Source organism: Cydia splendana, chromosome 4 (assembly GCF_910591565.1).
Source record: "Cydia splendana chromosome 4, ilCydSple1.2, whole genome shotgun sequence".
In the NCBI taxonomy this organism is placed as follows: domain Eukaryota; kingdom Metazoa; phylum Arthropoda; class Insecta; order Lepidoptera; family Tortricidae; genus Cydia; species Cydia splendana.
Genome location: NC_085963.1, coordinates 12,746,562 through 12,762,277, shown reverse-complemented (window position 1 = coordinate 12,762,277; position 15,716 = coordinate 12,746,562). Strand labels below are relative to the sequence as shown.

At 37.5% G+C, this 15,716-nt stretch overlaps 2 protein-coding genes across 3 annotated transcripts in view; one reads left to right on the top strand and one right to left on the bottom strand.

Moving 5' to 3' along the window:
* The first annotated feature begins 226 nt into the window (after positions 1-226).
* Positions 227-4,893, top strand: LOC134789889 (uncharacterized). Its single transcript, XM_063760564.1, has 2 exons — positions 227-1,632; positions 2,354-4,893. Exons 1-2 carry the CDS (start codon positions 556-558, stop codon positions 2,627-2,629), a joined length of 1,353 nt encoding a protein of 450 aa, XP_063616634.1. The 5' UTR covers positions 227-555; the 3' UTR covers positions 2,630-4,893.
* A 456-nt stretch (positions 4,894-5,349) lies between these two features.
* Positions 5,350-15,716, bottom strand: part of LOC134789929 (sphingomyelin phosphodiesterase) — a 34,064-nt gene continuing 23,697 nt past the window's right edge. The window contains exons 4-13 of one of the 2 annotated variants that reach the window (XM_063760653.1): positions 15,359-15,590; positions 13,711-13,871; positions 13,297-13,469; positions 12,454-12,648; positions 11,575-11,828; positions 11,234-11,343; positions 10,576-10,760; positions 9,908-10,099; positions 6,645-6,694; positions 5,350-5,855 (exon numbers count right to left, since the gene is read on the bottom strand). In XM_063760653.1, coding sequence (XP_063616723.1) covers positions 6,673-6,694; positions 9,908-10,099; positions 10,576-10,760; positions 11,234-11,343; positions 11,575-11,828; positions 12,454-12,648; positions 13,297-13,469; positions 13,711-13,871; positions 15,359-15,590 — 1,524 coding nt within the window. In that variant the 3' untranslated portion in view covers positions 5,350-5,855; positions 6,645-6,672. The remainder of the gene's footprint in view (positions 5,856-6,644; positions 6,695-9,907; positions 10,100-10,575; positions 10,761-11,233; positions 11,344-11,574; positions 11,829-12,453; positions 12,649-13,296; positions 13,470-13,710; positions 13,872-15,358; positions 15,591-15,716) is intronic. The other variant, XM_063760651.1, reaches the window with a different exon arrangement.

Here is a 15,716-nt window from a genome sequence, read left to right as displayed (position 1 = left end):
AAATCGGTCGCTCTGTCCGCGAGTAATTAAAATATATTTGGGATAAACTATAAATTCATCCCTACACTGGTTCTTACTGACTGACAAATTGGTTTGACCAACTATAGTAGTGTATGCAGAGCTTTACAACTTTTTTACATTGGTAATGTCTTTAAAATGACAAGCGAAGATTAAAAAAAAAGAGTCTGTGGAACAAGGCTAAAAATCGCGCTTCTAAACAATATAATTATAGAAATCAGCTCTCTTCAGTGCGTGTGTAATAAATTAAAAGAAAGTTATATTAAATATCGTGAGTTAGTGATTGAAACTGCGACCAAATAAAGTGTCCTAAGGTTTCGAATAACGAATAAGTTCTGATAGCATCGGCGTCGTGTCAAGTCAACCGTCAACTACGGTCGTTATTATATTTTTACCTACTTATACATTTTGTGGCGGCATGTTATGTTAGAGGTAAAACACAGTCATGACGCCGATGGAAGCAATGTTTACTTCGATCACGTGAAGTTGGCGCGGAAATGCAGCTAAACAATTTTTCGTTTTAAGTTTGCATTCAACATGGATACGCTTTCTGATATGATGGAGCCCGCCACCCCAGTGCTATCTTGCGATGGTGTCAACTATTGTAGAACTGAAGACAGTGGATACCATACATTTACTCCCGGCTCCATCGATTGTTCAGAATTGTCGTCTGAGAATATAGATCCTGGTATTGTTCAAGCATCTATATGTGAAGGTAAAGGGAATCATCACAGATTTTATAACAATAATCCTGAACCATGCTACGATCTGACCAATTTCTCAGATAATGGTGAAAATTACCCAGAAAGGTTCAAGAGAAGAGGTGTGAAACGCCCATATCCAGGTGATACAGAACCCAATGACAGCTTTGGATCAGTTCCAACTCCAACAAGTATAATAGCTGGTCAAATACAGAAGTTAAAAGTAAATGAATCTGGAAACTACAGTGGCAACTATACAATCTCACCAATAAGTTCTGATTACAAAGACGCCAGTAGTATCTATAACTTCAATGCATATTCATTGTCATTCCCATCTACACCTATAAAGAAAATATGCAAAAGCAGCTGCAAGTTAAACAGAATAAGATCTAACCACAAATCCAGTCCATTGAGGCCATTAAATAGTAATAATCAGCAACCTAAAAAGTTTGCTAGACAACTTGATTTTGAAACACACTCATTGGCCTGTGAGCCGCAGAGTCTGATAGTAGTCACTATCCCACCACCAAGTCCTGCTGTTCCAGTACTCTATAAACCCAATCAGAAGATTGATATCATCAAGCTCTTAAGCGACCGAATCTGCTCAATACCAGTTATTGATACTATTTTGAGGTTTATGTCACCAGTAGACATTTTCAACTTTTCTTTGGTCAGCCCTACATGGTCTCGGGTTTGCACGGATTCATTGGCAGGCAGAGAAAAGTTGAAGACTTATTTGAGATTGTCTAAGGAGAACCAAGAGAACATAAGAAGTAGCCCTAAGATCAACATTATTGACATCAGAAGAAAACTTAGGGACATACACAATATTGAACATGTTCAAACTACACCAAGCTCTCCAAGAAGCCCTCCAACTTCTCCTCGGTCCATGAGATTCAAAACATTTGCTCGGGTAAGATATCAAACTTCTTACACCCCCCATCATGATCCCCCAACAGAAAATGTTATACCACAACTTTAAAGTCTTAAATTGGTGGTAAAAAGGTTGGGAATTTATTTTGAATTACTAGAACTTCATCAAATGTGAAACTTATCTCCTAAGAACAAAAGAAAATCAAAGGACCTACCTTGTGGGGAGTTAATCATATCAATCTACCTGGTCATAATTGGCATGTGTTAAAAAGTTGCACTTCTCTTTTGTTCCATAGAGTTAAGATCTTGGGTACTGATAACCTTTTTACTTTACCTAGAAATTGTTATTGTGTATGCATTTTTAGATTATTATATGAGTAACCTACAGGCTGGATTTTTTATAATGGGCACTGACATTTACAGATTTTGAAAAAAAAATGTACAGTCAGGGTCAAAATCATCAATTTTGACCAGTTTTTAATGCTAGCTGCCCTCAGTGCCCCATTTCTTTTCCAGTGCCCAAAAATGTTCCCTGTATACCTATTTGCTCTTTGAGGTCTTTAGGATAAAAATTGATTAAATATCTATAAGTGTTTTAATTGATGTAGGAGCCCTATTGAATTTAGTTAATTCCTTACAAGAAGTTAAGGTAAAATTTCCTTTTTTATGCTTTTATGAGTGTAACTCCAACAAAAGGGATGAGTGCATTGCTTATTTATATGGATCACATGGATGACAAATTATTATTTTTTTGTTTGCAGTCAGCATCTTTGGATGTGTGCATTCAACTGGCCTGTGTGCGGTGTCAACAGCCAGCTAAAGTGACAAAAGATCCTTCTGGTGAGATTTGGGCAGCATGCACAAGAGCTACTTGCGCATACCAGTTCTGCAAGCTTTGCTCCTGCGATCGCCATCCAGGTAAGAGCTGTATTCGTTTTGACCTTGAAGGACCCAGCCCATCGAAAAGGAAAAAGAAAACTTGTGCTGCTGGATCTAGACAAAGTAAGACCAACCTGCGCCGGCTTCTCATCAAATGAGACTAGGTGGTTGAACTAATTTGATAATGTGTGCTACTTATAGTTGCTAGTGTCTACGAAAATGTAAGCTGGATGCGTAGGGGGCCAATTCGTTTTAGTATGCATTGAGATTATTTTTTCTAAAAATTCCCAGTGTTAGGTGTTGTGCCATTTTTATACAACTTTTTATTCGAATTATTCTCGTTTTTAATATGTTTGGCTATAGTAGCTAATATTATATATCAAAAAGAAAATTAGCTGTAAATTTATGTGCGTAACGTAGAGTATAAACTTTTGAACATTCTTTTTATGAGCCCTACATTCCAAAATGACATTATAATGTTAAATTTCACTTATAAGGAAAAACTCTGGAAGTTAAACGATAGACTGAAATATTAATGCCATGTTAAAGTAATTTACAATTTATAAGTTGGTTTTAATTTAGAAATAGTATTTTGACTCTTAATGTTGCCTTTAGAAGGAGATAGTGCCTATGTTGTGCCTGTTTACGATAAGCCGAACTATGTATGTTCATGTAAATGGCAATTTCCATTTACTCATGATACCATAAATTTTGTGCTGATGGCAAACTTTGGTACTATAATTTTTAACATAAAATTGGAAACAGTGTATGATTTTATTGAATATTGAACATTGCACTTAGTGATTTTATTTTATGATCTTGACATTATTTCGAATTTGTTTACTAGTTTTAGTAAAATCAAACATTTTGAGCATACAATTCACTTTTATACCGAAATCGTGAACTTGAAAAGCTTAATGGAGTTGTTGTCGAACATGAATGTTTGAGAAAATTGAATTAACTACCTACACCACAACATTCAGAAGTTATTCTGCAAAATTTTAATGGTTGTTCATCAATTATATAGGTACCTATGTTCTAATATCAGCATCCAGTCTGTTTAAATAGTGCCATATCTTTGCGGTGTAATGTTCGAGTAGGTACTTATCTAACTCTTACTTATTTTAGTAAATAATTTTGGTGATCTCCGTGTAATAGTTAATTCATCCCAGTGATCTATATATTAACCACCCTTTATATTAACTTTTTGAGTATCAGGTGCACAACTTAAGAAAATAACAATGTAAGGAGGATGTATTTACTCATAAAAACAAGACTGTTCATATTACATCACTACTTTTAACTTTCACTCGAATTACATGGACAATATGGCATTTTTAGGTGATAGGTTACATTTTAATTATTTTTAATTTGGTTTTATAGCCTTTTATCACATTGATTATTTGAATACTTAACATTAATAGGATTGTCACACAAAATCCTAATTACAATCAAATAAGTATCTAGTCCTTTAACATTATTAAAATAGTGGTTTCTAATTTGTTCGTAATATTTAAATAAATAGTATTACATCAAAAGTCAACTTGTGTGCTGGTAATACTTGATTTTAGTAATAACAATGTTCTGAGGCCATGCTTTTAATTACCTAAAGTTAGTTATCAGATTTAAATTTAATTATTTAGATACTTTTATAATTAAATTTGAAAAGACCCAAAAAATCTTGAGGGCCGATTTTTGAATTGTGAGCGCACGATTTCGTCATTCGAAAATCTGTGGAAAACGACGAATTTATATTTTTGAAATACGAGCAATAGAAATTGGGAAACTAGTGCTATTAATGTACTGACCATTCGTTTTCAATTCTATTAGTAGAATTTAAATACCTAGTAGTGGAGATATTATTGACGGTAGCCAAACGAAATCAAGCGCTCGAAATTCAAAATCATCGTGTCAGGTCTTTCATTTTAGGTACTTAAAATATTTACCAAGTTTTACACCAACCAATTTTACGAGTTACTTGATTTCTCTAGTAAGTGCGTAACTAAAAGTTTTATTTTGCATTTTAACTATGATTCTATTATTAAATTCAAGTACTATTGCATAACCTTTTTCCATAATTATACGTAATGGTATTGACTGGTACATACCTCATTTTTAATTAGAATTGTATTTTATTTAGGATAGCATTCAGTAATTAGTTATCGCTACTAAGTTACGTATTTAATGCTCTTAATTTTATCGTCACAAAACATCGAATTACTCAATGTCATAGTGTAGAATTATCAATTTTGGTTATGCAGACATAATTATGGGCATGATTGTGTTTTGACACATTTTAAATAATTTTAAAGACTCATTTGATTTTAATGTAAATACATAATAATTATAATTCGGGACGCTTCGAAAGCTCTCTATTTCTGTGAATTGAAGTTTTAAAGATAAATAAAAAGTTGATAAAATATTGTATTTAATTTATTCTGGCCGAGGTAACCCTTCTTCGAAATAAATATCAACAAATCAAAAAAATGCCGTGACCGTTTAGTTAATGTTTCAACTAAAATGTCTTAATCAACTGCATGAGGTAGTATTCATATATAATGCTTTTTAGTGTTCCGTACCCAAAGGGTAAAAACGGGACCCTATTACTAAGACTCCACTGTCCGTCGCGTCTGTCTGTCTGTCACCAGGCTGTATCTCATGAACCGTGATAGCTAGACAGTTGAAATTTTCACAGATGATGTATATCTGTTGCCGATAACATTATATACTAAAAAGTACGGAATCCTCGGTGCGCGAGTCCGACTCGCACTTGTCCGGTCTTTTTTTTCTCTTACAGTTGTACCCTATAATGCCCTTATTAATGATGAAAACTGAAAAGTAGGTAAGTATAACACTTAATGAATCACATATATATATATATATTTAAAATCATTTAATTAAAAATTTACAGATTTGTAGGTATGTACAATATAAAATTACTTAAATTATTATTAACATCAAATTATCATTAAGTCTATAGGTACAAGTTTCAGTATTTAGTACAGTTTGAGACCACCGTACTGAGTGTGAATCAGATTAAGTTTTAAATTTGATTCCAAGTAAATGTTTTTAAATAATATTTTAGAATAGATCTATATGGTTGAAGCTATAAGTCATCAATGTTACGTAGAATAAAAAGTAATAACGGAAACAGTGGGACTAATTTACTTGTCTTGCGTAAATACACAGATCAATGAGATTGTTCAAGATTAGGTAATCAGTTCCCTGTAATAATTGAAGTCACTACAGCAGCTTTACTTAACTACCGAGCTTCCGGCGCTGATCAAACTTCCGCGGTTTTCATTCGGCACTTCTCAGCCGAGACCCATCACGAACTTTGGTATCGAATATGCCACTTGAGGTATTTGCATTATCATTGACATCCTGAAATGAATTGTTAATACAGTATTAAATCACTGTGATACTCAATAGACCAGGGGTCACCAGATAGCGGACCGTGGTCCGGATCCAGACCGCCGACCTATTTTATTTTTTTGCTTAAGTATTTCTTCTTCTTCCTCCTCGGGTTATCCCGGCATTTTGCCACGGCTCATGGGAGCCTGGGATCCGCTTGACAACTAATCCCATGATTTGACGTAAGCACTAGTTTTTACGAAAGCGACTGCCATCTGACCTTCCAACCCAGAGGGGAAACTAGGCCTTATTGGGATTAGCCCAGGTTCCTTACGATGTTTTCCTTCACCGAAAAGCTTTTTGCTTAAGTGTTTAATAACTCTCAAGTAGAAACGGACCGCGATGGTGACTTTATTTTAAAAACCGGGCCGCTGAAGACAGGTCATTTCATAATTGTCAAAAAACAATTCTTGGTTACCTCCACTCGCTGAGCTACAAAATTATATTTTAAATTCTTTAATATTCATCCCTACCCATTAATATTGCTATTCGATTCTTGCAACCAGGATAAGTTATCCTGCATATTAGTATCGCAAGAAATTCCTTAACCCTTTGACACCAAGAACCCTTAAAGACGTTACGAGAAGTCGTGCCCGTGGCGCCAAGAACGCTTATAAGTGCTGTGGCGTACGTTATCAAAGTAACCTTTAACGTTTCCAGTATGGTTTATATATTTTTGGCGTTGGCGGCTGCATGACGTTCTTGGGTTTGTCAGATGTTCAAAAGGTTAAAACAGTTTTAATGTTAAATTGTACCCACCTTCTTTGCGTTTGTTATATCCACCACCTTAAACTTGCTGTACACTAGGTCTGTACAAAAAGAAATAAACAATAATAAGGTATGTATGTACAGTGAAATGTAGTTAATATTAAAAGCTGTTTAATAGTTAATACAGTTCCGGCCAAAACATCTAAGTGATGTTTTATTCATACTTAATTATTCCTTGTCAGTCATGACGAAAATATGACTTTTATCTTTACTTGAAATTGAATTGGCCGAAACTGTTTATGCAGAAATGCGAGAACCATCACCATTTCAAGCTGTAGGAACAAAAAAACAATTTTGTAATTAGTACGTGTCAGACCACGCACAATTAAGGATTCCGTATATTGTACCTATTTGATCGTATATAGGATACGAAACAGGAAAAATACAAAGAGCTATTTATACGAAATACGGCACCCAGCACTTACACCCTTTGGTTGATTGAGGATATAGGTTTTCTTTTGAGTTATCCTGTTAAAAACAATTTTAGTATGAAGTTTTTACTTACCAATATCTACATTGACTATTTGTTAGACTTTTTCTATGATTAGGTAATCGTAGTTAAAGAGTCCCAAAATAGTTTCTACTTAAAATATTTGTGACACTGACGGACAGACGGACGTATTTAACCTTACGAACTGCTGAATAATATTGTAGCTAAGTTTCTTTATCTTATGAGCTGAGATGAAAGCAACAACAACAGTCTGTATCTGTGATCTATTTTCCGGTCACAAGGTGATAGAGTGCCAATGAACATTTTACACCTTATATATCTGAGCCTCTACCATCAGTTTTAACATTGACATAACGCTCACGTCTACGTAATTTACTTTCTGTACATCTCGCTTGCACTATTGCTCGCATATGCGAGTACGAGCGAGATGCATAGAAAGTAAGTTACGTAAACGTGAGCGTTATGTCAATGTCAAAACTGGTGGTAGCCGTACTGTTACCTAAGTAAAATCTAGCTTACTAACAAACTAGTTTGTTACTAGTTTAGTGGGCAGGGATTTTGCTGTTTAGGTAGAGTGCAGTGCTGTACGAAAGTGATGTTAACAGAGAAAGTAATAGAGAATTCTCTCCATGCGGGTATTATGCCTTTGGACCGTAGTCCAAAAATAATTAGTTGGCATCAAACTTCGTAAGTACGATGTTGAACTGTTCAGCTTTAGACAAGTTGCAAAATGGAAACGGCGAGTATTGGAATACGCCACTGATCCACTTTTTACAACTTTTAGTTATTAGACCTAGGTGCAGTGCATGTATGTTCATCGCTAGTGCAGCTGTAAGTGCAGATACATGGTGCTTAATACATGTTGTTACCTTGACATATTCCATTATTTAGTAGAAAAGCAAAATTTATAAAGCATCCAAAACTACTTTGATTAAGTTTTCTATAGCATTGAAACTGAAAATAGGACATAAATAATATATGTATACATAAATTACATAATCATTATTTATTCAAGGCTGCTAAGATAATAGTTAAGGGGAGACAAATATTTACATAGATATAATATATAGGACTCTTAGAGTAGTGTCCGACCGAAGGTTCGGTTTCGGCCAGTTTCGGTCAAAAAATCATGTTTCGGCTGTAGTTTCGGTATCGGCCAAAAAACGGCCGAACCTTTCGGCCGGGCCGAAACTTACGAAATGGTACTTCGGACAAAGACCAAAAGTTGGGGAATAAGTAGGACAACAATATTAATACCTTCATATACTGATTAATGTACAGTAGGTACATGTAGGTACAGAAATTAATTGGTTTATTATAAAACACAATTTCACTAATGAGGGCGCCATTGGACGGTCGACGCAGTTTTAAGAGGCTGTCAACACCTATAACGCGCACACTGTCTGATTGTATCGGAGTGAATGAGATAGCACTGTCGCACGTAGCAGTTGTCCGAGTATAAGCTCGGCCCGAGTCGAACGATGTCTTTTTCGCTCTTATTCACTCACTTATTCAGTCATTTTCCTATATATCCTATACCTCTAATGGCAAATTTTAAGCGAGGCTAAGGCTACGCTCAACTAGTGCCGCAAAGTTGATTTTCTCAATAGTTAATATTTTGCGAGGCTGAACAGCTGACTATTGATCAAAACGAAGAAAAAACCCTTAAAAGTGTCCCCAGTACAGTTTTTCATACGAATGCTCGATCTTAGCCTCACTTTTTACCTCAAATTACCATTGGTTTGTGTTCCACATGTCCTCTACTTCAGCTTAGCCTTTGGCCTCGCTGTGCCATGCTCGGCCTGTGGTCTCGCTTTTTAATCCAATGGACAATGGTTGAAGTCTGTGCTCAACTACTTATCCTGAAGCTTGAAGCACGGCTTTGACTTCGCATGAAAGTTCGCATCACTGGGGCACTTCGGACTTTTAGGCCCAGGTGAAGATCGGTACCCGGCCTTGCGATATTGTTAACAAAAAATTTCGCGCTCGCTGCGCTCGCGTTTTTGGTTGACCCTGTATCTACATGTTAGCTTGACTGGTGAATGAATAGAGTTAGACCAAAAAAATTCTTCAATGATTTTGATAGCATACGCAGTACAACTAGTGCAAATGTTATTTATACATCATAATTTCATAGAAGTTTTGACGTTTAAAATAACACGTGCACTGCGTGTGTTATCAAAATCGTTGCAGAATTATCTTGGTTTAACTTTTTTTTTAAACTGCTTAAGTAACATCAATTTCAAGGACATTGGGTGTTGACAGTGCCATAATATGTGTGTAAAAGCGGTTTTATGACATTTTTTCAACGATTTTAACAAGTCTACAAAAGTTTCGGTTTCGGCCGAAACTAGAGCCAAAGCCGAACATTCGGTTTCGGTTTCGGTTTCGGCAAAAAAACATGTTTCGGTCGGACACTATCTTAGAGTATATATACAGAAGTTAGAGTACAAAACAGTGTCGCTGGACTATAGTTCAGTCGTTGCACGTGTTGCACTGCATTCAACATGCTACAAAACTAAGTGCTTTTTATTACATTGTTAAAGTGGGATTCCATCTACAGTTGAATAGGTAATCGATTACTAAGTTATAATTACACGTGCTTAAATCATAATTATGCTGCAGATTGTGAGATCGAGTAATTCATTATCAATCAAGTTTATAGTATGAACTTGTCTTTAGTCCAGACACTATTGTGATATACCTATCGGGTGTATAATATCGCTTTTGATTGAGTGAAATATCTACACTGCAGTATGACTCTGCTTTTTCTAAATTTGTCGAACACTGCTGAGCTACTTACGAGACTGAGAGTCCGTTATAGAACCATGCTCGCCACGTCTGCGGCGCCGGCGCCGAACCGTCGATACGCGCCTCGATGTGCCCGCACAGCGCGCGGCGATCGTGCGAGCGGCCCGAGCGTGCGTCGCACACCAGCCGCTTACGGCATTCCCCGTCGCAAGTGCCTCGGCGAGGACTGTTCTTCCAGTAATGTCTGGAATATTATTATCTAATGAATTAGGTATAGAAGAAAATCAGAAGTAATCCCAGTGGAGCAATACCTAAGAGATGACCACTAGCGACCATAATACACCTACAAAATGGGGAATACAAGCAATTTTCAATTGACAGTTGTAAGGTGATTGACGTAGAACTGGCCGTCCTGAGCACATTATGGCGGCGATTTATTGAGAGAGAAATGAAAGTTGGTCCAATTAGCTGAAAGGAAGCAAAGGGCGCTGCAAGAGATGTGAGGGAGCGTTGTGTGATCTCGTCAAGGTAGTCGCAAGAGTGCATCAACAGTAACTCTTCCAGAGGTGTCTCCCTCGGTTAAAGGGTGTACTATCATAAACATTACCAAGTTTGAACCTCCACAGCACTGACACTTATACGTTACTTAGTTATCATGTGTTTTTCAGGTGTTGTCAAATTTCCTTTAAATAAGGCTAAATAATTGAAAACTTTAATTACTTGAAATATAAATTGAAAACGTCTTCCTTCGCTGTCATATCGTCAATGAACTTGTCCCAGTCCTGCGGCCGCAGGGCATTCATTGTGTACGCCGACCGCGCAGAGTACAGCTTGTACCATATCGGGTAGCCAAACAAATTGGCCTCTTTTAAGTTCATTATCCATGTCTCGTGATCCACCACTAACTGAAAAATACAATAAAACTTAGAAATTGCCTTTTGGACGCCAATCACTAACCACACCGTCTTATGACGGCTAGAATCACGGATCAACAAACTCAACAAACTTCACTCTATAAAAACGTTTTTGTAGTGTATTTTAGCCATACATTTTCGCGATTCTTGCTGTGTAAATATACGTTATTGACCGAGCGTTAGTAAGGGTCTACGTTTCAGCTTGGGCAAAAATGCTTTCGTATGTACCTACTGATGTTCTCCTTTGCAGGTCGCATTTCTCAACCGATTTCTTAATTTTTCTGTCGTTTCGTTTTTTGGAAAATGTTTAAATGGTAGAAATTGGCGTAAAGGACTTTAGTGCAGGTTAGGTCTATGGCACCTAAGAACGAAGTAAGTTTTTTTCCAAGCTTATAAAGCTTATCGCGAGGTCTACATCTCGCATAGCCACTAGTATTTTAGACAGTTTAGGTACATAGACGTACCCGAGTAGTTGCTTCATGATCTCCGTCAACATAATATATTCGATACCCAAGATTTAAATCATAGTAAGGCGATACAGACGGTCCCACATAGGCTATACTAGTTGCTCTGCCTGTAAACAAATAAAGTAGGTAAATGTTAAGTTATGTTTTCCTTTCCTCTAGTAGGATAAAAAATAGAGCAGCTATTTTCACTATTGAAACAACAATCCATAACTGGATATGACGTCGTATATAATTTTTCTTAACATTTCGGGAAACGATTAGAACTGCCGATGCACAATTTAACATGAGAAGATAAACGTAAGGTAGAGACGAGTTTGTAACATATTATTAGTATTTACCTAGATCGTTCGGATCGTAAAACACCTCGAATTCATCAAAATGCGTGTGTCCGAAAAATTGTGCAGTAATCGTGGACTCATAACGGTTGATGATGGCGTAGTAGTTTCTGCTCCACACTTTTAAACAGTCAGAGTGACCGGGCGGTATGTGGCCGATTATGTGAACTTTCTCCCCGCTGAACTCTGCTGATTGCAGCTCGTAGATGAGCCACTGAAGTTCGGTCGCCGGGTCGGTGCTGTTGAGTAACAGCCACCTAAAAAAATATAATTTCGAATTATTATTTTTCAACATTAAAGCAAGATGATGAATCTTCCTATTGGTAGGATGGTTGTCCCCGAAATTTAAGATTGGAAGTTAAGAAGTGTGTATATTATGTACCTACCTACTTATGTATAACCCATTTGAATATTGATACGACACGTATCTGTATAAAGTCCCTTACTTATGACACTATTCTATGAGAGTGTAGTCTACTGTGTTACCTGCATTCTGACTACGTATTAGATAAGACAATTAATTAGGCGTGGATTCCAAGGGAAGAGGAAGTTTTGCAACTGTTGCAAGCGGCGGAGTTAATTAACGTCTCTAATTTAACACAAAAGAGCATCAATTTAACGATCATGTCATCATTGCATGGGAATACCGGGATGGCACCATCACCAGCAGAAGTTGCTAAGTAGTGTTCATAAAGATCTGAGCACAACTGTATTGTCAAGAGAGTGAGACCCGTTTGACCACTTTGCCCGTTAAGCTACTACCGCTGCTTACTGGACATAGGTACGTTTGAATCTAGAGTACCTACTCTAGAGGATTATTTCATACTTGGCATAATTCATATACCATGTAGATAACGTATTATTATTATGAAGAATACGGACCAGTTCTTGTTATTGCAATAGTTCATGTTGAGTGATATGATGCGGAAGCCGGGGCGCACGAGGACAGAGTAGAAGGCCCCGCGGCGCACCGTATGGGACACTCCGGCGGGTAGCCACCGTCGCCACTGGGCGTCCAGTTCGTCGTACAACCAGGCTATGTTGGACTCCGGTGACGATATGTAAGGCGGTGGGAAACTGGAAACAATAGGAATATGATTTGGAAACAGAACACGGCACGATTACCTACATGCGGCCATGGCGACCGCACTGATAATCGCAGCGTGTGGGTAAATATAAATAAAAGGATTCAACGTAGATACTTGATGGATTATATCTTTTTAATATGAGCATAGGGTAAGTTAGTAATAACTGAAATTTATCTCGTTTGGTATAGTCCTACTTGACATTTGGAATTCAAAAAGATCTATGTTCAAATGTACCATTAATGTGATGTTTGTGATGTTAAATAAAGTTTTTCTATGACTATGTCTATGTAAATCCGAAGAAAACACCGATCGGAACTGTACCAGAACGTTCAACCTTTTTTTTATATCAAAGTCAATTTAGATCTATGTTCAAATGTACCATTAATGTGATATTTGTGATGTTAAATGAAGTTTTTCTATGTCTATGTCTATGTAAATCCGAAGAAAACACCGATCGAAACTGTACCAGAACGTTAATTCAACCTGTTTTTATATAAAAGTCAATTTAAAAATATCAACCTTAATCAAGCACATACGAGCGCTCGTGTTGATCGTACTGATTGATCCGACCTCGAGCATTATGTACAACAACACAACGGAACGAGTAATGAACCTGTATCCATAATTGTATCCGTACCTATTAACTGGAGAGGACTCGTGGTTACCGAGAGCGGGGAAGATGGGAACCCCCGGAAACATATCAGACATCTGGGCTACAGTCTCCTGCAGAACTTTGAGGTTTTCTTCCTTTGTCTGGTTCCAAACGTCGTGAGGAGGCAAGTCACCAGTCCATAAAATATAGTCGATATCCTGGAAACCGCCAGAAGCAAATCGTTGAGATCGATAAATTGAAAGCCCTGGACACTTTGTGAAGTTTAGTATAATAAAGCTTAGTTGATGAGAGCAAGGAGCCCTTTCTTTATGGCAAGCTGCCCGGAGACTGGAATGAATAGTCAATATTAAAATTGGGTAATGAATAGTGGAAAAAAGAGGAGTTAATTAACGAGTCCAATTATCCCGGACACCCGGGCATTTAGATAAAAATAATTACCGTATGCGTATCAGCGATGTGCTTCAACATATGGTCGATGGTCCTCTTGGGCGTGTCGCACTTGCGGTAGTCGCCCCAGCGGCCGGCGCCGCCGCCGGGTGTCACCGCAGGCCCGTTGGACGCGCGGCAGCACAGCGGCTCGTTGCATTCTGCGTTTGCACCTGTGCAGAGCAATATTAATTGCTTCAAATATAATATAGGTAGTCTGAGTAACCATTAGTCAAAGGCTTCGTAACGTAACATTGGAAAAAAACTAATAATTCCGGGGTGAAAGTAGTCGCGTATGATTTTTTATTTATCTGAGGTTGAAGTCTCGTGGAAAGCATATTCCTGTTCCACCTCCCTGCTGGAGGCAGTTCTAGGAGGGTTATTCCCACTAGTTACCACCAAGTTCTTACCAGTGGTAACTACTGGGATTTTTTTTCCCACTGAGCTGGAATATGTAGGTATTCATAGTTTGTAGTCAGGCTAAATAAGTACCTAAAGGGCATGGTTGTTATTAAAACCGCTTAGAGCGCGCTTCGGATGGGCTGACTGCTCGGACTAACCAGCATAGGCTCGCATTCCAATTACGCTCGGGTAGTACATCGCTCGGTCATGTTACGCTGGTTGGCTCGATTGCTTAAACACCCACGCTAGCGGGATGGTAATAACACTCTACCAGAGGGGCATCAGGTACTATTCGTACACTTCTTTTTTTGTACTTAACTTTTATTCTTTTGGAAAATATGTTTATTGGAAGAACTAGTGGTGGCAAATATGTAATAATAAATGGGAATAAAAATTCCCGCCTTTTACCAGTGGTAACTACTGGGAATAGAAATTCCCAGTAGTTACCACCAGTGGGATTTTTTTTCCCCAGTAGTTACCAGTGGTAAAAGGTGGGGAAAAAATTCCCAGTAGTTACCCCTGGTAAGAACTTGGTGGTAACTAGTGGGAATAACCCTTCTAGAACTATTATTTCCTACTTACTGAACTCTAACCCTTTTCCAGACTGAATCAATTTACAAGGTTTTTCCAAGAAATCCAAATATATACCAAATAAACCAAGTTTGATGATTAACATTTCCCGAGAGTCCAATCTAATTCGAAACCTTAAATCGGATTGCTAAGGTTGAAATTCTATTGGCTGTATGTGGTCAATAAATCATAATATGCCTGGAAAAGGGTTAAGTCACGTTAAGTGTATAAAACGATAATTACGAAGACCTTAATTAATTATTACACGCGTGTTCGCGTTCTCCTTTCTTAAACCATATAAGGTTTCAGTCCTAATTCGATTTAATTTTTATGCGTAAGTCGCCCTAGCGACGCCTTTAGCGTTTTATTCTAATTCTACAGCTTTGCCATCCGCCCACTACATAGGCTACTAAATATTCAATGGATTCTGCAAGAACGCTTGCTCTTAGGTCAACGACTTATAATGGAATTTTTAGGTATGACATGTCTGCGTAACAATTTATACCTACCGTTGTAAATAAGTAATAAAAAAACGTGCCTATTATAAAATCACAGTATGAATCGTGACCCGTATTCGATCAATCTTAATCGCGTGACATTCTTCTACGGTATCTGTTTAAAAGAATGCCAAGTGATATTGAACTAAAACTATGATTATTACTGTTGGTTAATACCTTATTATATTTACCTTCAGCGTAATACGGATCGAAATGAGTATCAGAAATCTGAAGAACTTTGAACGTTGCAGCTTTGTCTACCGGGATATCGAGGACTTTCGTGACTGGCTTCGGCACCGGAGGAAAAGCAACCTCCCACTCATGGTAAGGATTATACACGTCCCCACAAGCGTCGCCTATGACGAAGCTGCATATCTCATCGGGTCCTATTGTTACACGCTTCAGTACGTATACAACTTCACTCTGAAAGTGAAAATAAGTGTGAAAAAAGAAATGTGCTGTCTAATCGTGTGGTCAGTTAACCGCACACCACAAGCATTCAAATACCTACCTACAACGTTATGTAAGTGCTTGTTTGTGGTTAGATGT